Below are 27,082 nucleotides of genomic sequence, written 5' to 3' on the forward strand. Positions count from 1 at the left end.
CAATCCTGTGGGAGAGGCGGCATATAAATACATTATTATTATTATTATTATTATTATTATTATTATTATTATTATGACCAGAATTAATCCATGAAGGATTCGTGTCCTTTGAAACCCCTTTAACTGGCATGGCTCCTGGGATTGCACCAGAGCTCTCTGACAGAGAAGGCTAAATGTCTCGTTGTTGTTGTTGTTGTTGTGTGCCTTCATGAAGCCATTTCCCACTGGAGGGGAACAGAAGCCATGCTGGGTTTTCTCCGCAAGGTTTGCCACTGCCAGCCCTCTGAGGCTGAGAGAGTGTGACCCATGGCTGAGCTGGGATTCGAACCCAGGACTCCAGAGCACAACTGGGCCAGGCTGGCTGCCAAAGCCCCGGTCCCCCTGCAGCCTCCTCCTCCTCCTCCTCCCAGCATCATCATCATCAGCATCCGCCTCCTGAGGCTCAGGGAGGAAAGGGTTAGCGAGTCTGGAGGAGGAGGAGGAGGAGGAGGCGTCCGGGCGGGAGCATGAGCAGTTGGCAGCCGCAGCCCAGGCAGGATGGCTCTCCCCGGCTGCCCCCGGCCAGGCTCCGGAGCCCCCTGGCCGCCTCGCCCCCGGCGGCCCCCGAGAGACCCCTGAGCCCTCGCCGGCATCGCAGCCCAGCCCCACCTGCGCCACCCCCAGCAGCAGCAGCAGCCCAAGGTAGGCAGCCAAGGGGGGCCTCCCTCCCTGCCTCCCTCGCCCTCCGGCCCTGGCAGCCCAGCAGAGGAGGAGGATGGAGACCCCAGAAGGAAGCAGGGAGGGCAGGGAGGAGGGCTTCCCCGCCACCGAGGAAGAGGAGGAGGGCTGGGAAGGAAGGAAGGAAAGAGAGAGAGAGGAAGGAAGGTAGGAGAGACAGGAAGGAAGGAAGGAAGGAAGGAGAGAGAGAAAGGGAGGGAGGAGAGATGAAGGAAGGAGATAGAGGACGGAAGGAAGGAAAGAGAGGGAGAGAAAGGGAGGAGGGAGGGAGGAGAGAGAGAAGAAGGAAGAAAGGAGGGAGAGAGGAAGGAAGGAAGGAAGGAAAAAGCAAAGAAGGAGAGAGAGGGGAAGGATGGAAGGAAGGCGAGAGAGAGGAGGGAAGGAAGGAAGGAAGGAAGGAAGGAAGAAGAATAGAGAGAGGGGGAGGAAGGAAGGAAGGAAAGAAAGAGAGAGAGAGAGAGAGAGAGAGAGAGAGAGAGAAGGAAGGAAAGAAAGAGAGAGAGAGAGAGAGAAGGAAGGAAAGAAAGAAAGAGAGCCAGGAGGCAAGCGCAGCAAAGCTGGAGGCGCTGGCAGACAGACTTGGTCCTCCTTTTCCCAGACTTGCCTTGCAGTTCATCTTCCTCTCCAGGAGGGATTTCCCGAAAGGTCTTCCATTTTCAGCATCACTAAGGCGCATGGATTTATATCTGTAAGGGTGTCTTTGGCTCAGGGTGACCAGATTTGGTCCTCCTTTTCCAGGGCCTGCCCTCCTTTTCAGCCTTCTGTCCAGGAGGGATTTCCAACAGCAGGTCGAAGACGCATCAGTTTCTGTTCATATGGGTGTTTTGAGCTCAGGTGACAAGACTCTGTCCTCCTCTGACAGGATGCTTCCCCCATTCCAGCCTTCTGTTCAGGAGGCATTTCCAAAGTGTCCTCCATTTTGAGCATCACTTTGGAGTTTATCACACTGGGGCTGATTTTGACATTAAAGAGAGATTAAAGTGCATTTAAAGCATCCTGCAAATGAAGAAAAATGGCAAGTAATTGCGCAAATGATTATCACACCCAATTGCGCAAATAAAGCGATATCGGAAATGCATTGTCGCTGAAAACCTGAAAGTAAAAAGATGTCCATTAATGCTTCTTTGTGACCACTTTAATGGTGGGTTTTGTGTGATGTCATGTGAAATTATTACATGTAATTACACAGTTTCCTCAGGATAGTCACAGGATAAACTCCTGATCTCCTTCATGTGATAAACTCCTAAGAATCATGGTTTTATATTTATACCAGGTGAGCAGATGATGAACTGCAAAGGAGGACGAGACACAGGTAAAATATAGGGCATTTAAGAAAAATGGAGGGCATGACCAAAGAAGAGCTCAAAACGCTCATGATAGAAATACTGGGTGACTAGGCATCCTCTTTTCCAGGGCCTGTCCTCCATTTCAGATGGGAGGCCGAAATGGAGGACGTGCCCTGGAAAAAGAGGACCTCTGGTCTCCCTTGTTGTTGTTGTTGTTGTTGTGTGCCTTCAAGTCATTTCCAACTTATGGCAAGCCTAACATAGGGTTTTCTTGGTATGTTTCTTCAGAGGAGGGTTGCCATTGGCATCCCCTCTGAGGCTGAGAGTGTGTGACCAGTGGGATTCAAACCTTGCTACCCACAGTCATAGTCCACCACTCAAACCACTGCACCACGCTGGGTCTCAGTAGTAGTAGTAACCTCCACCTTGCATACATTTTGGGAGAAAAGTGGGATATAAATCCTATAAATAAACACTGTATATACTCGACTATATGTCAACTTCATGTATAAGGCGAGGGGAGGTTTGGGGGCCAAAATTATGGATTTTGACATGACCTGTGGATAAGTCAAGGGTAAAACCTAGGGGTATGTAACGAAGGATCTAAAGGATGAAGCAAAGGAAAACAATGCCAAAGAACTTACAAAAGTCCAGCAGGCATGTTTGTGCTCATACTAAAAGCTGTATAGATATATGAGTGAATAGAGAGGGGTCAGTACTTCCAGGACAGATTGCACTCTTGCCTTTCACCAGCGGATGATTCCTTTTTCAAATAAGAGTTAAAGTACAGTACTTACATTGACTCATGGATAAGTCCACTTAGGTTTTTTGGGTCAATTTTTTGACTAAAATTTCTAGACTTATACACGAGTATATACATTAGTTGTTTGTAATGACATGACAATTGTTGTTAAGTTTTGGAGATGCCACCAGGAAGCTCTCTAGTTATGTGGCCTTCTTCATGCTCTGCTCACCAGCTGTCAAGGTGTGCTGTTGTCTTTAGTCCGCATCTCATCTTGTTAACTATCACTTTTTGTCATTTGACAGCACCACACGTTTGTGACCCACTTGCAAAGCTTTCATAGTGCTAGTATCTTCCCTGTGGCCCTGTGAGGTAGGCCATTGTGAGATTCTTAAGACAGGAAACCACAGAAAAGAAAAGAGAGGAGGTGACTCTTAGACCGGTTCAACTCTTTGCTCATTACTTCTTGCAAGCCTTGAGCAAACTTTTTCAGTCACGTGTTTACAGTGGTCCCTCCACATTCACTGGGGTTAGGAGTGAAAGACCCCTCTGAGTGTGGAAAAACCACAAATAAAGAAACACTATTCCTTTTACCTGACAGAAAACCTCTATAGGAATCTTCAGATCCTCCAGTGCAAGCCTATGGTCGACCTCTGCCATAGAATCATGCTGGAGGACCTACAAATGTCTAGAGAAGTGTTTTCTCTAGGAACTTCTATGTTCTCAGGCACCCTCTATGGTCAACGTCTAGCAGAATTGTGCTGGAGGTTTTAGAGATCCCTAGAGACAACATACAGTCATCCCTTCCTTTACACGAGGGATTCGTTCTGGACCCCCCCCCCCCCCCCGCGTAAGGGAAAAAATGTGGATGCTCAAGCCTCATTCAAGTGAATGGGGCTTGCGTCCATGGTGGTGCATGGTGTGTGGCGGTGAATGCGCCATTGCCTTTTCCAGCGCACAGTGCTGCAACTTCCAGTGCGGCTTTCAGCATATGCTGGAAGCCACGTAAGACGCGCCCACGTATGACGTGGGTGCACTGTATTAATCAAAACCACAAATAATCACATCTGCAAAAGTCAAAGCTGCAAATGTCGAGGGCCAAGTTCACATTCCTACTCCTCAGATCACTTAAGTGCCAGAGCAGTTTTCATGCTGTTTGTTTTCACTGATTTAAGATAGCAGTGGCATCACTAAGAGTGATTTTTCACTTTAGCCACATGAAATTAATGTGTATTCTTGATTATAAGTTGACTTCATGTATAAGTTGAGAGCAGGTTTTGGGACCAAAGTTATGGATTTCTATACAACCTGTGTATAAGTCAGGAGTAAAACTTAGGGGCATGTAACAAAGGATGAAGGAAAGGAAAATGATACCAAAGCACACTGCTATTTTCCCTTCCAAACATTCAAAAAAAGACAGAAATGCCACTGCAGTGGAGAAAATAGAGGAGGGTGGTGCTTCTTTTAGTTTCTTCCAGGGTGAACTAAGCTCTTGCCTTTTGTTACGCTACTCAGTTCTTTTTTTTTTAAATAAGAGTTAGGGTACAGTACTTGCAGCATGTATATTGACCCATGGATAAATCAACCTGGGTTTTTGGAGTCAATTTTTGATGAAAAATTCTAGACTAATAATAATAATAATAATAATAATAATAATAATAATAATTTATTTATATCCCACCCCTTTGAGGTCAATCGGGGTGGCTAACAATAATACAATACAATACAATACAATATATATCAAAATCTACTTCCCTCCCCCCCTTAAAAAGTTATTAAATCAGTTATATGAGTATATACAGCATGTACATGCAAATACATTTAGGCTGCATGTATGGTACTGTAATATAAAGATAAAATTTTAATTTTGCTAGTTTATATCACAACTATTACCATTACATTAAGTGATACAAGAATTATGATTAATGAGTAACATTAGTACAAAAAACATTACTCAGGATTCTGTATGGTGTGGTATGGGAGGAGGTCAATTGAGGGGGGGTGACATTGTAAGTTACTGCACTGGGTGATATCAACCCTAAGGACCACACCTCACTGTAACATACTTCTCTGAAATTTGTCATATTTCTCTGATATGGTGAGTTATACCGGTAAATTCAATAGCAGATCCATTCTAGGGCCTACCTGGATAGCTGGGTAATAACATATGTAGGTAGTGAAATGTGCTTCCCATACATCCAGAGCAGAGCTTGGAAAAGGGACATTTGGATTACATCACTTAGGATCCTGCCCATGATTTTTGGAGGCGTTAGGATGAAATTTTTCCAAGCCCTGACCCAGACTGACTGCGCACATGGGAGTGTAAAACAATATCAATTGATGGTATTACACAATGGATGGGAGAATGAGACTCTTTGAGATGTTTAAGGCTGCATCCACACTGCAGAAATAACCTGCTATGACATCACTTTAACTGCCATGGCTCAATGCTTTGGAATTCTGGAAAGGGTAGTTTGTTGCGGCACAAACTACATTTCCCAGAATTCCATATCATTGAGCCATGACAGTTAAAATGGTGTCAAACTGGGTTATTTCTGCAGTGCAGATGCAGCCTGAGACGATACATCTGGATCATATTTACATTCACCTTGTTTGATTTCTCGACACTGGCTCGTTCTGCACTTGATGACTGCCAGTTGCTAAATATGTCAGTGAACTGCATTGAAAAACATTGTGTTTTGAAATGTTGTGAGGATAGGGATGGAAAGAATACCTGTAATTGTTTGTTCCCAGGTTGAAAAACAGGTTTGGAACTCCTATTGTGAAAAAAGAATAGACAGGCAACATTTTTGCACAATTTTCTCCTGGTGTTCAGTGTCCTGTGGTGTTAACAGAGGAATTATTCGGCAGAGAAAACCCATGGGATTTTGTGTGTCTCTGTGTGCAAAACAACCTGTTCTCTGTGAAGAATATGGGTTTTGTACTCTTTTGTACAAGAGAGAGCCAATATGGTGTGGTCGCTTTGAGTGTTGGACTATGATTCTGGAGACCAGGGGTTCGATTCCCAGCTGAGCCATGGAAATCCACTGGGTGATCTTGGACAAGTCACACACTCTCAGCCACAGGTAAAGGCAATGGCAAATCCTCTTTTGAACAAATCTTGCCAAGAAAACCCCATGACAGGTTTGCCATAAGGTAGCCATAAGTCGGAAGCGACTTGAAGGCACACAACAACAAATTCTTTTCTACACAGAAAATAAAGAGGTTGCATAAAAACCATGTGCTTTTCTCTGCAGAAAAATTCTTCCATAATATCTTGGGACTTTAAAAAATATAGAGAATATTATGGGGGAATTTTCAGTTTCTCCTGCATTTGGGAGAAAACAGCCACAATTATTTATCCTTTTATGGAATAAGTAGTCAAGGATTTTCCCCCCTAAGCAAAGAGATGTGAAATTTCTGTCAGTGGGGATTTGTGTATTTGTAATGCACCTTTCATACCTGGAAGTCATCAACAAATATGTGTGTGTGTGTGTGTGTGTGTGTGTGTGTGTGAGAGAGAGAGAGAGAGAGAGAGAAAACCAACCATCTGCTAGGAATTGTGTTACTTATTCTACTAGCATCATTGTTTTCACATCCCACCAAAAGCCAGAGAAGTTTTCCATATGAAGTGAATTCATTTGCTTTGATGAATAAGACCATACTATTCATCTTTTCAAATTCTCTGGTGCCACAACAAATAACAATTCCCAGAATTCCTTAGCATGGAATCATGGCAGTTAAAGCAGTGTCAAATTGGATTATTTCTCCAGTGTGGGATGCAGCCTTTGGGGACTCAAGCCAAATGGGATTGGGGAATGGTACACTGGTTGCTTGTTCCCTGTTTAATTATTTGCAAGGATAAAAACTACAATGGCTTTAAAAATATCCATATTTAAGTATATACCAACTGTTGACAGTTGTGTACAGTAGTCTGTGATCAAGAAGTATTGCTCTGAAACCAGCTGAACCATGCTGACTGAAACTGCCAATGTTTTAAATTCACTGGGGCAACCACTGTGGTGTAATGGCTTGAGCATTGGACTATGTTCTGGAGACCAGGTATGAACCACTTGGCTGTGGGGTGACCTTCGGCAAGTCACACTCTCTCAGCCTCAGAGGACACAGAGGCACCCCCCAACAAATCTTGGCAAGAAACCCTTGTGATTGGTTCACCTTAGGTCTCCATAAGTTGGAGATGACTTGAAGAAACACGTCAACAGTAATTGGGGGCTGGGGGGGGGCAGCCCAAGAATTCGCTTCAGGATAACAGCATGACTGAATGGAGGTGAATTTGCTAATGTGAACAGTTGTGGGATGACTGAATTCTTGTCCCAAATCAACTTAATAAGAATTCCTCAGTTAATTAGAGTGTATAGTTGGAATGGTATGGTCTATGCTACGAAACTCTGAACTAAGGAGATGGTGCTAAGAAAATCTGAACTAAACTCTGTTGTTGTTGTGTGCTTTCCAGTAGTTTCCAACTTATGGAAACCCTAAGGCAAACCTGTTGTGGAGTTTTCTTGGCTAGTTGATATATACTGTATAAGTAAATGAAGCGAGCTCTGCTGCTCCAGACATTAGGATATAAACCAATAATTCAATTTCCAAGAAAAAAGATTCCACATAAACATTAGGAAATACTTCCTGATGGTAAAAACTGTTCAAGAACGGAGGAGACTACCATGAAGGGTGGTGGACTCTCATTCTTTGGAGGTCTTTAAACAGAGGTTGGATGGTCATATCTCAGGAGTGCTTTGGTTGTGTAATCCTGCACAACCATGATTCATACTAGATGAACCTTGTTGTTTCTTCTAACTTTTTGAGATTGCAATAATATTTATTTTGCATAATTTATTCTGCTCTTGCTGGCCATAGGAAGAGGTGGAACTATGTCTTGCACTTTCCCCTAATCTTTGAAGCAATGCTTCTTAACCTCTGGGAATTCTTTTCAGATCCTTACTTCAGTTTCTGCAATTTCAATAGACATAGACCACATATTTTCAAACCTGTTTGAACTAAAAGGTCTAGAAACTTGCTTTATAAAATATGCTCTTAGGAGACTGAATTTTTCTTCCATTATGAAATTTGTATGACTACCCCCCCTCAAGCTCCCAGGCTTGTTTTTCTCTTGCCTTTGAATACAAGCCTGGTAAGAATCGTTCTGTTCTCATGATCATACACCCATAATAAAGCACTTCTCTACTGCATATTCTGTTAGAATACCCTGGAGATCTGTAGTACTTCAGTACTGAGAAGTTTTCTTGCTTCAGAATGAAAAAGTACAAGGTCACATTCTCTCCTTTCCTGTCTCCATTTTAAAAGAGATCTTTAAAGGAGAGCTCTGTTAAAACACTTTTAAAATGTATTAATAATAGTACAGTATGTTAGTATGTGTGTTTTAATCTATGTCTTAACCTGATTTTTTTTTGATAGTTTAATTTTTAAAAAACTTTTGTATTTTGTGGATTTTTAACTATATTATAAAAATTGTTGTAAGCTGCTTCGAGCTTCAATCTGGGAAAAAGGCAATATGATGATGATGATGATGATGATATACAATTGCGTATAATCCCCTATATATCCCACTCTAATTTTTAAAGACTAGGGAATCCACTACCACCAACGACAGGCTCAGCATCTATTTGAGATCACTTTGTATGTGCTGCCTGTGATCATTTTGCCTCCGTAATACAAGAGCTATTCAAAATGAATATTTACAGGACTGAATGTTTTATTTAATGAAAAATAAAAAGAATGCCAGGAAAGTGGTCAAGTTCACAATCTATACATACAACAGAGGGTATAGCAAATTGTATGAGTCTTAGAGGTTGGAATACAGTTTACTCAAAAATTAACAATTCTTAACTTTACCCATTTCAAAATGAAATATATACTCAAGGTCACCCTTAATTTTGCCTGGGGAACAATTTAATTCAAGTTCTATTAGAATTAAAATGTTGGATCAAATTCTGAAGATGCATTCTAGAATGGGCAGTGAGGAATAATATATTCCAAATCCTTTTGAAAGTTAATTCTGTGGATTTTAAGGCAACTTCATAAGAACAACAACTCTACAGAGAGGATTTGACTCACCAAACATATAATTCAGGTTTTACATACAGCTTGGTAAATGTTATTTAGAAAAAAAATATGCAAGGGGTATTGGGGTTTTGTTTTTGTTTTGTTGGTACATTGACAAGAAATGAAACTATAAAGTAGTTGAAACTTACAAAAATTGTAAGCAACTCCAGGAGTTTTGTTAAAGCACTGCATATAAATACCTACAATAAACAAGCAAACTTTTTTTAAGGAGGAAAGCTATGTGATCATATAGCATATCCACCTGTAATATGGGGCATTCAGAACAAAAGCCTTTAATCCTACTCATTATGGTAGGAAGGAAGCCTTCATTTTTCACTTACAAAATGATAGAATCATAAAGTTGGAAGAGACCACAAGGACCATCTGGTCCAACCCCTTGCTGTGCAGGAATGCACAAAGCATTCCAGATAGATGGCCATCCAGCCTCTATTTAAAAACCTCCAAAGAAGGAGACCCCACCACACTCTAAGGCAGTATGTTCTTCCTAATGTTTAGGTGGAATCTCTTTACCTTTAGTTTGAATCACTTGCTCTGTGCCCAAGTCTCTAGAGCAGCAGAAAACAAGCCTGCTCCATCCTCAGTATGACATCCTTTCAAATATTTAAACATGGCTATCATGTCATCGCTTTCTCTTCCCCAGGTTGAACATACCCAGCTCCCCAAGCCACTCCTCAAAGGACAAGGTTTCCAGAGCAGAGAAATTCTACTCACTTTCAAGAATATGGTAATTGTCTGATAGTCTGTCTGCAAACGGGTAACAAATGTAGACATTTCTGTGACACACAGTGTAGTTGGACGTTTCATGGTTGTTGTACAGAAAAGTTAAATTGCTAGCTATATTCAGGTTTTTCCTACCATTAACTGTGGTGAGTGGCTGCTTACAAAAACATTTTATAACAGAACAGAGGATGAATTAAATAAAATATAGGACATCTTACCTTCTTACACTATTGCCAGAAGTAGTGTATAGGAAGACTGAGCAGAGCTGTCCATTAATTTATTTCAACTGTACTACTGTTACCCTTCACTTGGTAGGTGCTTGCATAGATGTCACATTGACATTAATCTTAGCTGATGGTAAAAAAAACCAGCTAAGAAAATTAAACCATACTTTTCTCATCATGTTTAAACTCTGCATTGAACAGTGCTTAGTTCATGATCACCTGGAGAGCATGGAAGCCAAGGAGACATTGATCCCAGTGGTTCAGATCTATGGTTCTGCCTGCTACACCACTACTTGCTCTCTTAAAGAAGTATCAAGTACTGTTATCTGTTTCCAGATTTTGAGGGTTCCCTGAGAGAGATACCTCTATCAGGCTTCCTCCTACTTGTGTCCCTGTATCCCATTTCCATGCCCTCTCTGTCTGGAGTCACTCTTACACGTGTGCTCAGAAAGAGAGTGCAAGGGACTACTTGGTCTCCTCACTCTACTAGTTACTATTTGCTTGTTCAGGGAGGGCAGGAGAATAGGGAGCAATGGGAAGGAGGAAGAGCAGGACTGGGAGGCTCCAGGGATTGACAGTGAACCTCCTCTGGAAGTTGTGGGTCTCAGCAAGTGCTTAGTAGTGCCTACTCTTGATGTTGTCTCTGAAAGTAAACAAAACAGTATCTTGGGCCCTGTCTGCATGGGCCATGTTCCCACAGTGACTATGCAGGGCCCAATCCCCACTTCTGGTGCAAACTGTCTAGACAATGAACCCACCATAAACCCCCTCGCTTAAAACACTTTTTAAAAATTCACTTTTTTCTCCAGATCTTCCTGGAACTTCTTGGGCCCTCCTCCATTGTGATGCCGGGTGGCTGTTTACAACATGTCCCGCTGTAGTGCTCTCTCTGCCATGGCCATGGCACATCACCCACTCTGAGGTCAGAATGAGGTGTCCATCCCTGTGATTGACACTGAGCGACTCATTCTGACCTCAGAGAGAGTAATGTGCCACCGCTGCACTGGGCAGCACACTGAACAGCTGCTTGGCATCACAGGTAACATTGAGATGTCGGGGCAGCTCCTGGGCTAGAATATTTTGCTCTCCCAGAGTATTCTGCTCTGTGTAGACCCAGCCTTGGAGAGGAAGAGAAAGAGAATGCCTTTTGATCAGTCCCCCTTCTCGGGGACAAAGTATCAATGGATCAGATAGTACAGTTGTTCCATGCTGATGGGAGAAGGTTCAGATCGCTTCCACTTCTTCCCCACTCTCCCAGTGTTTTATATCATCATCATCATCATCATCATCATCATCATCATCATCATCATCATCATCATCTTATTTCTTACCTGCCTCTCTGCATGGCTGGAGGTGGGTTACAACATAGTCAAAACACAATTATTACATAAAATACACATATTAAGCTACATCTCTACGCAATATTTATAATACATAGAACAATTATTAAATATAAAATTCATGTTTAAAATTTATGATTAAAAAGTATATGTCATGTGAGTAACTGAATAAAAACATTGGAAGGGGTCAGGCTGTTAGTCTTATCTGAATTGCAGCACCCACTTGAAGATTCTTGTGCTATCTATTGTATTTAGTATTGCATTTAATGTTTATACATTCACTTATTTCATTTCTGTGCTATTCCTCCTACAATTGTCCACATGTGTGTACAAAAAAGGTCTTTAGTTTTGGAACTCATTCAGGGCCTCAACAACTTAATCTGGCTTTATCCTTCCTGCACTCCCACCTTAGTTTGAATTAGAGCAGAGTAGGATTCTAGGCTTGATTGCACAATAAAAGCTTGAGCTATTTTATTAATAAATATTGTTTTTTGCACCGGCTTTGTTTAAAAAAGTACAGGAAGTTTATTTCCTCTATAATAAATAAAGAATAAATATTTGGCGAAAATACATTCTTTTCCCAGAGGTTTTCTGTAATTTTTGGCTAGCTGCCACAAATGGAAAATAATAGCTTTTTCATAAGAACTAAAAGAATTAAACCAAATAATTTTTTAAAAGCCAAAAATGGAGGGGAAACCCATATAAAATAGAAGAATCAGCAACAAAATTAACAAAAGTCTGCTTAGAAAATTACTTTTTGAACTACAGCTCCCAAAATTCCCCACTCAGTATAACCATTGGCTTACAGTGGCTTATACTGGTATGTACCCTGACCTTTCTCCAATGCTTCAACAGCAAGTCTCGTCCTGCCTCACAGCTGCCTCGCAGTGGATGCGCCATCGGCGTTTGAAGCTCAACATGTCCAAGACAGAGCTTCTTGTCTTTCCCCCTAAGCCCACCCTTCAACACTCTTTTTCTGTCTCTGTGGACAACATTTCTATTCAACCAGTCCAGCAAGCCCGCAGTCTTGGTTTCATCTTTGACTCTTCTCTGTCGTGTATCCCTCAGATCCAGACCACAGCCAAGGCTTGTAGATTCTTTTTGTACAATATTGCCAAAATCCGACCTTATCTCTCCGCCTCTACTGCCAAGATCCTGGTCCATGCCCTAGTGATCTCACGACTGGATTACTGTAACGTCCTCCTGGCTGGGCTTCCTCGTTCTCACCTCCGTCCTTTAATCTCTGTTCAGCGTTCAGCTGCACACATTATCACTTCCACCCACCGCTCTGACCACATCTCTCCTGTGTTGGCATCCCTTCACTGGCTCCCCCTCCCATTCCGTATTCAGTACAAGCTCCTGCTGTCAACATTTAAAGCCCTCCATGGACTGGCCCCTCTTTACTTATCAGGCCTTCTTTCTCCTCACCTTTCCACCAGGGCCCTCTGTTCTGGTAGTCAAGGTCTGCTGTCCCAGCCCAGGATTTCCTCTGCCCCATCCTGGATTCGCCCCTTTTCACTTGCTGCCCCTCACTCCTGGAACCTTCTTCCCCCACAAGCAAGAGCCATCACTTCTTTAACCAGCTTCAAAACGGAGTTGAAAACCATCCTGTTCAGAGAAGCCTTCCCAGGCATTGCATAATTGTTGCTTACCATCTGATGTTCTTTTAGTGCCTGTTTATCAAACCATTTCCTGTATTGCTATGTATTGTATTTGTATTATCCTACTTGAGAGTATATATTTTCCCTGGATGAAGATTAACCTTCCATTTTGAAGCCAAGCCCTCCCTCCAGTCCATCTGCCTTGGTCCAGGCCTCGGAGATAGAGAGGAACTGCTGGACCTCTTACCCTCTCCCTCCACCACTCCCTTCTCCTTCTGTGTCATGTCTTTTTAGATTGTAAGCCCGAGGGCAGGGAACTGTCTAGCTAAAAAGATTGCATGTACAGCACTGTGTAAATTTACAGCGCTTCATAAATAAAGGTTAATAATAATAATAATAATAATAATAATAAATCCCAACCAGACTGTCCAGAATGATGTGAAATTCTTCTGTGTTAGTAACAATGTGTCATCAAATCTGTCTGCAAACTGTAATGTCCCACAGCCAAGTACATATGTGTATTGGTGGATGAAATAAATTCTGGGTGTAAATTAATTAATTCATGGATTTGTTTGTTTGTTAACTTGTATTACACCCTACTGGTATCAGCACAATAAAACAGAAAAGTAGTGAACATCAATCACAGTACTGTAAATAAAAGAGCAGCATTATAAAAGTTCTGTGTAAAATAAAACCTAGATTCAGTTACTGTCCTCTGGGATGAACTTACTTCAGTCTGTCCACTGTCTACCAGAGGGCCTTCTCTATTGCTGCTCCTAGGCTACGGAATGATCTGCCTGAGGAGATCCGCCACATTACCACCTTAGCGGCATTCAAAAAGGCCATTAAGACGGATCTCTTCCAGCAGGCCTTTCCAAATTAGGCTCCCCTCTCCGAGCACAAAAGCATCTTCTCCCTCCTATTGTAGAGTCCTTTCCTCTTTTCCCCAACTCTGTTGATTTTATCATTATAACATTTTATATTGTAATGTATTTAATTTTGGCCTGTTACAGACTGCCAAAATAAAGCTGCTTCGGGCCTCTTTGGAGGTATGCTGTTTAAATGATGCATGCATCCTAAGAATGTGGAAGCTGCACCAAAGCTCCACTCCAGTGCTTAGGAATGGAGTGTGGCTTTGGCGCGACCTCCGGACTCTTAGGACCCATGCATCATTTAAATAGCATACCTCCAAAGAGACCCAAAGCAGCTTTATTTTGGCAGTCTGTAACAGGCCTCTGTTTTATAATTTGGGATGGGAGGTTGGGAGGAGGATAAATTTTAATTGGATTTGATATGTAACACGTTGTTTTTACATGTTGTAATCCGCCTTGATTCCCCATGAAAAGGCGGGCTATAAATAAATTATTATTATTATTATTATTATTATTATTATTATTATTATATTTTAATAAGTCTGATAATGAAAAAAGAAAAAAGTCCTTATTGAGTCCTTTAAAGTACTTGAGTTGAGGAAAATTAGATGGTGGCAGCAGCAGGGGGGGGGGGGGGGATGAAATATGCAGTGCCACAAACAAGAAGATGGCCCTAGGATGTCCAAAGAAAGGCCAGAGAAAAACTTTAAAGCATGGCAGAAGTGTATAGAAGATGCTAAACCACCATGTACCCAAATATTAAGCTATATTGAGATTTAAAGTTAAGCACCAGCAAAATTGGTGTGATCTCAGAACTGGTGTGAAGTTGTTTCCAGAATAGGAAACAAGCTGCCTCCTAAATTAATTGTGATTTTGTGCCCTACATAAAGCATAGTAGTTTTTATAAGCAAGGTTGACATATATACCTATGAAATGTAAAATTGAACTCAATGGCCCATGAGGCCCTTTCCAACTCTATGATAAAATCTCTAAATGTTGTGGGGGGAGGTTTTTGAAAGGATAAATTCAGTGTCAAATGCTCCTCTTAGATCAGTGGTTGGTTCTCAACCTTTGGTCCTCTAGGTGTTTTGGACTTCAGCTCCCAGAACCACCCAGTCAGTGGTCAAGGATTCTGGGAATTAAAGCCAAAATAACTTGGAGAACCAAAGATTGAGAACTACTCTCTTAATTATATTAGCTATATTCCTCTTTGTGTTATATAATATGATCGTACATTTTTCATTCGGTTTCTCATGCAAATTTCATGCATACAGCTGCTGTTCATCCTGTGGCTGAAAAGACTTCTTCCTAACTATACTGCAGCCTTTATGTGAAAATGAAAGTTGACACCTAAATTCTAGTAGCCCACAAAGCCTCAAGTGTCTGTAGTCACATTTCAAAGGCATATCTAATAGGCAAAGACTACATCTAAGACAGGGTGGGTGGGCAAAATGCTGTTTTTGAAGTCCTTAAGTCCTGTCTAGTCTCTTAAACTGTTGTTGTTATTGTTGTTAATGTTTATTTATATAGCACAATGCATTTGCATGTCACTTTACATACCACCCTTTTAGTTGCTCCCCCTCCAGTGAATTACATCTCATAGAAGCCCCAGAAACAGCATCTCACCTTTGAAGTAGATAGCAGGATCCTCTGCACTATTTTAACAGGCAATAGATTTTAGTTTTTCAAAACCAAACATTAGCTGGCTTTGGAGTTTTTTTTTTTTGGGGGGGGGGGATTTTTAGCAATTCTTGCAGGCCCCTGTACCTGCCACATTTGCTCACCCTGATCTAAGACCTCACAAGGCCGCACAATACTATCTTATCTAGTGTAAACTTCTCTTTCCTTTCCTTAAGATGATACTTTACTTGCCATCTGTGCATGATGTTTGTTACTAAAATGACCGAGTGGCAACTTTGGCAGTAAAGAAGGAAAAGAAGGAAAGAAGACTAAGATCCATTGATGTTCTGGCTCATTAACAAAAGACTCTGCTGTATGTACTAATTAGGGTAATAATTCCACATTGTGGTTTGTTAAGAGAGTTTATTTCTTTGTCAGTGACATGACTATCAATGTGTGTCAAGGAGCAGAGGCCAGTCAGTCTCTGGCACAGAGTAAGATACTATTTTTTACACTGAGTGCTCATTCATAACAGCCTTGAACTCAAGTTGCTCGGGAAGTTCTCTTGGCCCATCACTCCTGGCAGGATTTGGAACGGATTTATGTTAGTAGGAAGAATGAATGGAACCGTATCATCTTGTGCTATGGCTGCTGCCACAAAATTAATTAATCTAGTGCAGTAGTTTGGGACAACCCTTTCTAATAAATCCTCTCCCTCTGCAATCTTGTCTTCAGGCTCTGTATAGAGATGGATTAAGGCATAAAGAGGATCTCATCCATTAAGCGCCTTTGCTATCCTGTGTTACCTTTGCTACATTGCATAAGGTTTGAGAATTGGTGCTCATTTTGTTTTATGCCTTCAGATCATTTTCAGCTTATTTGACCTTAAAGTGACCTCATCGTGGTGTTTTCTTTAAATGTTGCATACATGAGCTTAAAACAGGTGGATCATTGCAGATATACTTGCAGGATGGAGATGTGATTAGTATTATTCCTTCCAGATTTGCATTTAATATTATGTCTTTTTTTTTAAACTTTAAAGATCTTAGCAGGATTTCTGTGAGCCTTCAAGTTGTTTCTGATTTATGGCGAGCCTATCACAGGGTTTTCTGGGCAAGATTTTTTAGAAGGATTTTTGCCTTTGCCTCCCTCTGAGGCAGAGAGAGTGTGACTTGCACAAGGTCACCTAGACAGTTTCCATGTCCAAGTGGGGTTCTGAATCTGGTTTCTAGAGTCATAGTCCAGTGCTCAAGCCACTACACATGCTGCGTTTCTTAGAGTTAAGCCGTGGTTCCTGAATTGGAATGTGATTCTCACTGTTGCCTGTTCCATTTCAAGCCAGTGTCTCTGACCAGAATCAGATGTCACCTGTAAAAATCCTTTTCCACTGCAAGAGTGCATCAAGGCCTTCAGGATAGGGAACCTGTTTTCCAGAGACATTTGAACAAGGGAACATGCTAAAACCAAAATCTTCAAACTCCTTGAATAAGATAATAATAAGACACATTATTGATGTTCATTGATAAAATTACACCAAAGCACATTTAGCACCAGAGGATCAAGCCTAGGGAAGTCTTAACCTCATTCATTATCCTCCTCTGAGCCTTCAGCAGATTGGAAGTAACCATTGCAATTCGCTGTGGTTTGTTGTGTCTGAATTGAGACAAAATGTGCTTAGTTTAGCAATAATTCCAAGCAACTTCAAAACATGATTCACAATTATGGATTATTTAGATAAACTAGACAAAGGCAGTTACAGCAATCCAGGGTCACTTTTGGAACCTGCAGAGGGTTACAATCCTTCAGCACTACCACCAACGTTCATCAATATGGTAACAATTACAAGTGTTTCCCCCCCTAGAAACTGGATTTAAAAACAAACTCTAAAATCACATGTGGAGGATCATGCTCCTTGTTTTAGAGGAAGTTTTTCTCTGAAATTAAGCATATTGATTTCAATATATATTATTCCTAGGTAAGTGTGTATGAGATTGAAGCTTACTTTGCCCAACCCAGAATAAAGCAGTAAAAGAGTTAAAGAACCAGGAATAGAATTGACCTATCCCAGTAAACACCCCATTGCTGCCCTCAAAACCTGTAACAGTTGGGAAATGTTAATCTGCTAAATTGCTAAGCAACTGTGTCCTGACCTCAATCCCTATTGGATCAAGGGGAATTTTACTGATGAATTACGTTTTATACTCTAAAGCTTGATGGAGCTGATGTGGGTGGGTTTTTATTAGAATGGCCCCTTCTTTTTCATAAAAACTGAGTGCCCCCCTTGTTTGTTCTTGTGTTTTTGCAAAAACGTGGTCATGAATTTCAGTGTTACAAATTCAAGCTTGAAAAAGAAGCTAGGAGCTAGCAGTGTGAAGTTGCATGAAGTAAACTTTTAAAAACTTTTTAAAAAATTAAGTAGGTTGTGCTGTTAGCAGTAGTAACCTTAAATTAACTTCAGTATGTTGCTGTGGTGCTAAAGGAGAAATGGATAGTGAGGCAAAACATGGAATACATATTAAACTTTCAATATATCATCAGAAAATGGGTAAAGAGAAGAATGTTTAATGATGCAAAAGATTATCTCCTTTTCTTTGGGAAAGGCTAGGTCTTTGTTAGGAACAGGGAAAGGCTATACCAGCTTTCCCTAACCTGGATCCTCCAGGTGTATTGGACCACAGCTATCTCCTCTGTTAGAAAACTTGTAGTACAACACATTGTAACCAAATGCATCGTTCCATATATGACCAGGAGTGATCACAGCTTGTCTTCTTGGGTTGATTAGCAAATAAAAGTGAACCAAGATTATTTAGAGTTGCGTCCATATCTTCATTCAGTTCCTTGACTTTCTGTGTTAACTTTTCTGATAGAGCTAAATTGCCTATTCCTGCATATCATGAGGGGATTATTTTTTATTATTATTATTATTATTATTATTATTATTAAGCTTTATTTATATAGCGCTATAAATTTTCACAGCACTGTACATGCAATCTTTTAATTAGATGGTTCCCTGCCCTCAGGCTTACAATCTAAGAAGGCACAACACAAAAGGAGAAGGGAATGGTTGTGGGGAAGGGGATCAGGTCCTGGAGTTCATCTTTCTCTTTGAGGCCTGGACCAAGGCAGATGAAAGGAGGGCTCTGTTTCTTAAGGATAGGCCTGATGGCATTAGGGAGGCCTGATGGTATTGACCTACCTCCTCTTCCCCTCAGAGGCCAGGATGGAGTTGGATGCCTTCTGGGAGGGCTCAGTTCCTTTAGGGAGGCCTGATGGCATTGGCCCACCCTCTCTTCCCCTCAGAGGTCAGGATGGATGTTCAATGCATTTCCTGATTTCCACATAATCCAACATATGAGGAGAGGATGTCAAGCTGTGGAAGGATGGTCTATTTAGACTGGTAGCACCTCTGCAGGGTTTCATGCAGAGGTCCTTCAGAGCCATATCTAGGACCTTTTGCATGCACAGTATATGCTCTGCTACTGAGCACTGTTCCTCCCCTAAAATAATAGGTAGGTTTAGCCAATATGTTTTAAATTGTTCCAGGTGCATGTGGAGACCCCATGGCCTTCCTTTAATCTACCTCTCTCCTAGGCAAATTGGCCACATTCTGCAGGTGAGTTATCATGAAGATATATGTTTTCATGGAGAAAGGTCAGTTGTACAGAAAGGTCATGGTTTGCTTATCCGTGATATGCTGTGGCTGTTCAGACCTCTGATCATCAGAGTAAATGTTTAATGAGACTTTGTGACAATAGAAAATAATGCAAATAAAGGAGAGTGCTTAATTCAGACCTTGAAAAAATTGGCAAGTGGCCATGCTGGCTGGGAGATTTTGGGAACTGTAGTCTTACACAAGTAAAATTTGCAAGCTCTGGCATAATCATTGTCTCTCTGCTGTCATGTTTTAGGAGGGGGATAACACCTCCGACAACCAGAGTGAGAGCTGGCACAATCTCTTGAGCATCGCTCATCGTACGATATAACCCACCCTTTGATATTACTTTTATAGAGGTGCTCAGCTTCCCAGATTTATTTTTATTGCAATACTTTAATTTTTCAATATTTTATAATGCCAGTTTGAATGGAAGACCCTGGGATTATAGGATGAAAAGTTATGTTTATTTGCCAGTTGAGCTCATGGCATTATTTATCAATGTGGCTGCCTACACCTTTCTCAGAGCTATTTGAATGCATTCAACAGCTCTATGCCCTGCTCTGAAACCTAGGAATGACTTCAAAGGGCACTCATTTGTTTTTTGTTAATTTGCATTAAAATGCAAATTTTAATGAAAGGCCTACAGAACTGGCCCATCCAGATTTGCTGACATGTTGCTTACTCAATAGATGTTTCTTTTTGCTGCAGGACTCAAAGTGAGTTGGGATAGGTAGCTCTTAATGAAATGTTTGGGGGCTATGTTCTCCATGTTTGAAGGAGGAGGAGTTGCATATGGCCAGCATGGCATGCTGCAGTGGTTATTATTGTCATGTGTCACTCTGATGCTGCTCACTGTTTCAGTTGCAGCAAATAGGGACAGCCAGAGTAGAAATGTTGATATAGCTAAATTAAAGTCCTCCTCTCATTGAAATAGTTTTCCAAAGACAACCTATGATAAACTGAAATTTGTTAAGGGAGAGAATCATTGTGGGTGGCTGTGTAGGTGTATGGGTGTGTAACTATGTAAGGCACTCTAATCTAGGTAGAGCACAAAGAGTTATTCCTGGTTTAATTTACTGAAACATGATTTTATTGTCAGAGCAACTTGCTGACAGTGGTTGTCCAACAACCACTGTCAGCAACTCAAACGAGTCCTGGGGTTAAATCAGACCTTTGTAGCAGAGCTAGCCATTTTAGAAGCAGAAGCGTGGCTCCAAAAGCAATTGAGATAACAGCAACTGGATGTCTTCCAGGAACTGAAGCAATGCAGGAACCTCCGGGGACACTCAGTAAAGCGATGCAAGACTTCTACTGACAAAACACCAGAGAAGCCAAATCTCCCAAAGTGCTCTTTATTCACAGTGCTATCATACAAATACAGATCTCCAAAACTCCAAACCAACTCCTACTACAAACCCACAAGCTATCCCTTGCAACCCCTGGGTTTATATAGACTCCAGACCATGTGGTCTCCCAAACCCAGTGAGTTCCTGTGTGTAACCATGACAAGTATCCCCTGTGCAATCCAGCCAGGTGGTTTCATCATCCATGGCTACGTGCACCTAGACACTAAAGTGTCCTTGAGCCAATGAGCATCAGCTGTGCTGATCAACCTTGTCCTTCTGCTGAAATGCTCATGGTCAAACACACACACATCAAGCATTTCCCTGTGTGCTGTGTTTTAACCTTCAAATCCCTGACATTTATTTGGTAATAATAATTTGTTGGGAGGAGAATTTAATTAAAAGTTCTCTATTAATATTAAGGTATAACTTTGTGTTCAACCTGCTTTGTTGGGTTAGTAGACAATGGTTAAATGAGATTCAAAACAAGTCACTCTTAGGGATAAAACTAGAAACAGAAAGATTCCATTCCCCGAAGGTCAGAGGACAGTAAAATGAATGACTTCTTCTTGCCTGTTCCTGTCAACTGAAGCAGAGACATTTGATTCAGCTGGAGAGCAGCTGAAAGGTCCCTCAGAGTAGTCACCTGCCTTACACTTATCTCTGGCAGGTTTTTTATGTCAGTGCTTCCCAGACTATCTGATGTGGTGGATCAGCATTTTCCTGCAATGTGTCAGAGACTGGTGCCATATTTGTGTGATATAATTATCTCATATGCATTATTTCCTGGAATATCACTGCGGATCAGCAGCCAATGTTTGTGGACTGGCATTAGTGTATGTACTATGTGAGGAATGCCCTGTAGAATTTTTATTTACTTATTTAATTTCTGTCCCATTTCTCTCCCAATATGGGACCCAAAGCAGTTTAGGAAAACAGAGCAGTTGCTCCAGAGAGCTGTGCTACCTGCTTTTCTGCTCCCTGGTCTCATGGAAAGCTCAGACCTTGCGATTCTTATTCCAGAAATCCAGCACAACAGTATTTGTTTATACTTCACTCTGACACCAAATGTAAAACTTGTATGAGTGCAAAATCATCTTTCTCATGTGGCCTCATTTTCCCAGCTTGGTTTATTTTCAACAGTTGTTTCCCCAAAAATTCTGTTTTTGGAGTATTACTGCTGCTCAGTTGTCCAGACCACTGAGATACCTCTTTCTTCCAGTTAATAGTAACAGCAATAGCAAGTACATTTCTATACTGCTTATCAGTGTACTTAAGCACTCCCTAAGCAGTTTACAATGTGTAAGCTAATTGCCCCCGACAAGACGGGTACTAATTTTAGCAACCTATGCAAGGCTGAGTCGACCCTGGAGCCCTGCAGGATTGCATACACAACCTTGTGGCTGTGAGAGGCTGCATTTAACCACTGTGCCACCAGGGCTCCTTAACATCTCCCTCTAGTTGAAAAATGTTTAAAGTACCTTCATACATTAACAAGAAAGCCTAGCTTAGTTGGCCTAACATTGTTTTCTAAATATACTTGGGCCTTTTTGGCTGCCAAAAGAAAGGGTAGTAGATTATAAGTGATTTATTGATTGGCCCTTATGTCAGAGGTGGGAATTGTGCAGCCTTATAAATGTGGCTGGACTGCAACTCCCAGGAGCCATAACCAGCATAGGCAATGATGAGGAATGTTGGGAGTCTCAGTTCAATAACATCTCCAGATGTAGGGCTGAACAATTCCTATGTCTGACATAAGGGCCAATTAACAAATTGCTTATAATCTATACTTTCTTTTGGGCAGCCAACAAGGCCCAAGTATATTTAGAAAACAGTGATTCCCATGCTTGCCTTATGTTGTAGCTCCCATTTAGCTCCCTTCACCCTGATAAGCAAGATACAGATAAGTCTGCCTTCCCTAATTATCAAGGCATTTTAAAAGTAGGAATTGTGTGTCAAAATGGATACCCAGCCTTACCTTTTGGGTACCCAGTGAAGACCAATAGATGCACACAATTTAATCAGTGAATCAAGAACACTAATTAAGACTGTAAATGTATTTGTAATCTGTGTTTACTCAGTTTATTAAAAAATCATTTTATATTGATTTAATATCAATTTGGAGGAATACAAATGGTGTTATAAAAGCGGGGTACCATGTGTTATGTTGGAAGTGTATGAAAACTAATGTGGATTATCATATAATCATTTATGTATTTTTTTTGTTTTGTCTTGTATGTTTTGTATTATGTCCTTTCTATATGTTTTGTTAATAAATTAAAAAAATCATTTTCAGTTCAATCATCATGCCAGGACTATGTTGCAGAGAAGCTTCCACTCATAAACCATTTGGATGAGAAAATGGAAACCCAGTAACAGTTTCTTTTAAAGATGCCTTGCTAGCTGTTGTAGGTTTTTGCAGGAAACAGGGAGGAAGTTTATCTCAAGGTAGTAGTGGTCAGTCTTTTGGAATAGGTGTACTACAGATCGAAGTCTAAGACACTGCCACTCAGTGTGCACCACAGTATATAGTCCTTCCACCAAAATCTCTGGTTAGATTTTTTCCTTGTCTCTGGTGAGCTACACAGGACCCAACAGCGCAGTGTGGGAGACACAGACATGAGTGGCGGTCCCCCTATTCTGGTCAAAGATTGCCTGCTGTTGCCCTCGAGTGGAGCAAAGGCTCCATAGTATTTGCCATCAAAGGAAAGCTAGATGTCTTCCATTACTGTTAAAACAAAAGTGGAGCGCCATGTGGGCCTCGAAGAATGTAGATGTATTGGCAGCTGAACAAGGGAATGAATAATTCATGCCCTGCAATGCCTCCTGTGCCGTTCCCTCCATTTAGGCTGCTTTGGAGCTCTGGCTGCCGAGATGCAAACAGATCGACTTCCAAAGCCACAGGGATAAAGCCTCACAGACTCAGATTGTTGCTTCTGTCAGCTGCCTGTTCAGAAGAGTGGGGTTGCTCTTACTCCAACAGGGTGAAGGCTGGATCCCTGACTGTCACCACAGCAAAAGAGTGGTGGTCCACCCAGACATCCTCTAGTGAGGGCAGACACCCAAAGTGGTGAGTGGTTTTGCTGGAGGTGGCAGTGGTTCTATGCTTAGTTTGAAATTGCTTTCTTCATGTGCTAAGCAGTGTTCCTTATAGTGTGTGTGTGGGGGGGGGGGGGGAAGAGCACAGGAGGAAGCCAGGCAGGTTGCACTTGGCCAAAAACTTGCTAAAACAGGTTAGGTTTTGGCTTGATCTGAAACACCTTCTTAAGAAGCAAAGCTGCTTAAATAGTTGTCCAGGAAAGTAAATTCATTGTGTGAAGTCACTCACTTGCTAGCTGGGCAGTTGGCCATATCCCAGCTGGCAGCTGAGCGTTTCAGAGGGGGAATTTCTCTCCCTGCCTCTGTAGAGGTCCCTTTAGGTCAAGAGTGAGGTGCATTGGCAGGGCAGCCAGGAGGAGAGGAGAGTAAACAGAACTTTGTTCTCATAAACTAAAACTATTACACAGTGCCAGAGGGTTGCAATATGTCCTCCTCTTTGTCTTCTTATTCCCAGGTATTGATCATAGTGCAGCCCTTTATTCCCTCTGTTTGCACTGATGATAACAAGAGATTGGATTTAGATAATATCTAACTTGTTTTCATATTTTGTTATTCAGACTACCTTGATCCAACAGGCTGTATATCAGCTTGTCAAGCTGTGTGTGCAAGAGCACTATCTTGATAGCTGAAGCAGGTGTTTAACCTCAGTGTGAGTCAGTGTTCTTAACAATGGACAATTGTCTGTCTATCCCATCTCAAGATGGTTTCAGTCTTATATTCTTTCTGGCGCTGCAACCTTTTAGGACTTCTTCTTATGCCTCCCCTTCCCCTGCCAATTGAGTGGAGATGAAACAGTGAGCAATCTTGTTTACAGTGTACATGAACATACTTTTTACTGATTTAGCCTCTTTGCGTTTTAACCTGGTGGTTTGTTTAATATGCTTTTACCATAAATAAACTACTCTATTGTTTTTATCTGGAATTGTTTTAAACTGTTAATATTACAGTATGCCCTTTCTTTATATTCCGGACTCCCCCGCATAAAGCAAATTCTGCCTATGTTTGAGCCTGATTTAAACGAATGGGGCTTGTGCATGTGGCGGTGCAGCGGTGTGTGCGTGCCATGGGCACGCCCCTCATTATTCCCTATGGGCCGTGCCGCCCCTTCTCCCCACGTGGCTTTCAGCGTATGCTGAGATGGATAAAGCGCACCCGCCTATGACGCAGGCACACTGTAATTGTATGCTAGCTTGAGATCTCATTACAGAGGGCAGGATAGAAAAAATTTAATCAGTCAGTCAACCCATCCATCCATCCAACACCTCTGTTGTAATGCATGAAGTTAGGCACATAGAGTTTGCCTGAGTAGAAAACCTGTGAGAAGGCTGTAGCATTTGTAAGGTCCTGCTCAGTAACCACAGTAGCAGGGGACACAGAAACACAATTTTATTTATTGTTTGTTTGTTTAATATATTTATGAAAACTCAGCTTTCTGAGCACCACAAGCATAACATGTGCAATATTATAAACACTATTAAAAAAAATTAAAAATGCAGCACCCTTTAAAACTTTGGCCTATTTTTGTTTTATGTTTTTAAAAATAACAGCACAGTTCCTTGAATCTATATGGATATGCCATCCATTAGGGTTTTGGTCCCATTTCTACAAGCCTTGTCTCTATAACAGCTATTACAGTGGGCTCTTGCTTGTTAGGTGCAGAGACTCTGATCATCAGGCTCAGAGCCAGGAATCTGGTCTAGTTGCTCAAATAGTAAGGCTGTGACATACCCTCCAACTGTCTTAATTTGGCTGGGACGGTTCCAGTTAATCTTCCATTGTCCCACTTTTTCAGCTGCTTTTAAAATGTCCCAGTTTCTATCTTCACCTCCCACTTTCTTGCTTTGTCCTTGGCTTACTTCATTTGGTGCAAATTCATTTCAAAGTGCAAAAGTAGTTTGCACTCAGTTAGCTCAGTGAGAAGAGAGGGTGGGAATCTTGCCCTTCACTGTAGGCTCAGGAAAAAGCAAATTGCTGCAGCCCCTCCTAGCTTGTGTGTTGTTCCTCATTTATAATTTTTTCTATCTTGACCACACTCAAATGTTGCTTGGCTTGAAATATCACAGGAGATTACTACACAGGGTTATAAAACAAGAGAAAAACAGAATATTCCTGAGGTTATCATGTGAAGATTTTCACACGACTTCATGCTCATCCAGTACTTCTCCCATGAATAACCAGTAATCGTCCTGACATATCTTATTATCGGGGAAACCCCATGAATGGCTTGCCAATAACACTTCATTCGCACTATTGCAAATGTGCAGAAGCTAATAATGGGCCCAAACAGACAGGTCAAAATAAAGCTGCTTCGAATCACTTGGAGGTATGCTATTTAAATGATGCATGTGTCCTAAGAGTTTGAAAACCACGCCAAAGCCACGCTCCAGCCCTAAGGACTGGAGCACAGCTTTGGTGCAGCTTCTGGCCTATTAAGATGCGTGTGTCATTTAAACAGCATACCTCCAAAGTGACTTGAAGCAGCTTTATTTTGGCCTTTCTGTTCGGGCCCGATACAATTGCATCTTTTTTGCACATCCAAAACTTCATATAAAAAATCTGGGAAGGGAAAGTTGTGGAACACAAACGTACCATTGTATTGTTATTGGTTCGTTGTTATAACACGATTGCAAAACTAAGAAAACTGAGAAAAATATGTTCTCATAGCACTATTGTCCCATTCATTGCCAATAATGAGATAATTGTGGGATGGTTCTGGAATTGACCCCAGTGTGATCATCTCCACAGTTTTCATCTAAGAAAGGTATGCTGTGATAATCTGTCCAAGGGGTTGGATTTGATAGTCCTTGAAGTCTCTTTTAATTCTATGATACTATGAAATGATTCAGCTGGCTTATGCTTTTCTACCTGTTCTGAGGATGGAGGACTACGCATAAGTCTCGGGTAGTCATGTGAACCCCTTCACTTATGTAAAGCATGATGGGGATAATATTATACAGAGCAAGAGATAGAAATAGAGAGAAAAAGAACATTTGTATATACCGTTTAATTGTTACTTATGGTTATCAAAGATTTTGATAGAAACTAACTGATACACTATGTTTCTTTTATTTATGCCCTCTTAGAAATACCACCAGTTGTACAAGCTGATAAATATGTTCACCTTCATGGACTGGATGACTTGTGGTGATGCCTGCTTGAACAGTCCTAATTATAACCTTGATGAACAATTCAAAGTGGGGAAGGGGATCTTGCAGGCAAGAATTCACTGTTTGTTTTTAGTCTCTTTTGCTACACAGTTAATGCACTTAGATAGCACTTTAACTGCCAAGGTTGCATCCTGTGGAATCTTGGGACTTGTAATTTGGTAGGGCACAAGAGTGCTTAGAATTTTAAACTACCTCACAAAACTACAAATCCCAGGATTCCAGAGGATGTAACCACAGCAGCTAAAGTGGTATAAAGGTACTATTATTTTTAAAGAAAGCAAAGACTGAGCAGGTAAAGGCTGGGTGGTTTCCATAGTAATGTGGCTTCTTGCTGTTAATTCTGCAGTTTCCTGCTGCACTTCTTGGCAAGAAGTGCAGCGGCAACCCTTTCAGTAGCAAAACGTTCAAATGTATCAGGACTGAGAAAGGAAATCCAAAGTTGTGCAAGAATATGTGTGTGGTTTTGGTTATTTTTTTGAATAAAGTATGTATAGAGAAAACTGTAAAGTATTTAGAGAAACAGATTTTGAAACCTTCCCCTCTTCCACTGCTTTCTCTTGTTTCACTGAAAGTTCACATGGATTTAGGGGA

General features: G+C 41.3%; 1 protein-coding gene across 8 annotated transcripts in view; it reads left to right on the forward strand.

The window, feature by feature from the left end:
• Positions 1–533: 533 nt before the first annotated feature.
• Positions 534–27,082, forward strand: part of TMEM229B (transmembrane protein 229B) — a 68,086-nt gene continuing 41,537 nt past the window's right edge. Inside the window, exons 1-2 of one of the 8 annotated variants that reach the window (XM_089521730.1) lie at positions 534–681; positions 9,491–9,574. Coding sequence is in view for 3 of the 8 variants with exons in the window: in XM_089521713.1 (XP_089377839.1) it covers positions 26,505–26,539 (35 nt within the window). In the remaining 5 variants the exon portion in view is untranslated. Of the gene's footprint in view, positions 682–9,488; positions 9,575–23,215; positions 23,296–26,407; positions 26,540–27,082 lie in introns of those variants that run through there. The other 7 variants (XM_089521713.1, XM_089521714.1, XM_089521717.1 and 4 more) reach the window with 7 other exon arrangements.

This window comes from Sceloporus occidentalis, unplaced genomic scaffold, assembly GCF_023333645.1.
Source record: "Sceloporus occidentalis isolate IW3139 unplaced genomic scaffold, rSceOcc1.0.p SCAF_4, whole genome shotgun sequence".
Lineage (NCBI taxonomy): Eukaryota > Metazoa > Chordata > Lepidosauria > Squamata > Phrynosomatidae > Sceloporus > Sceloporus occidentalis.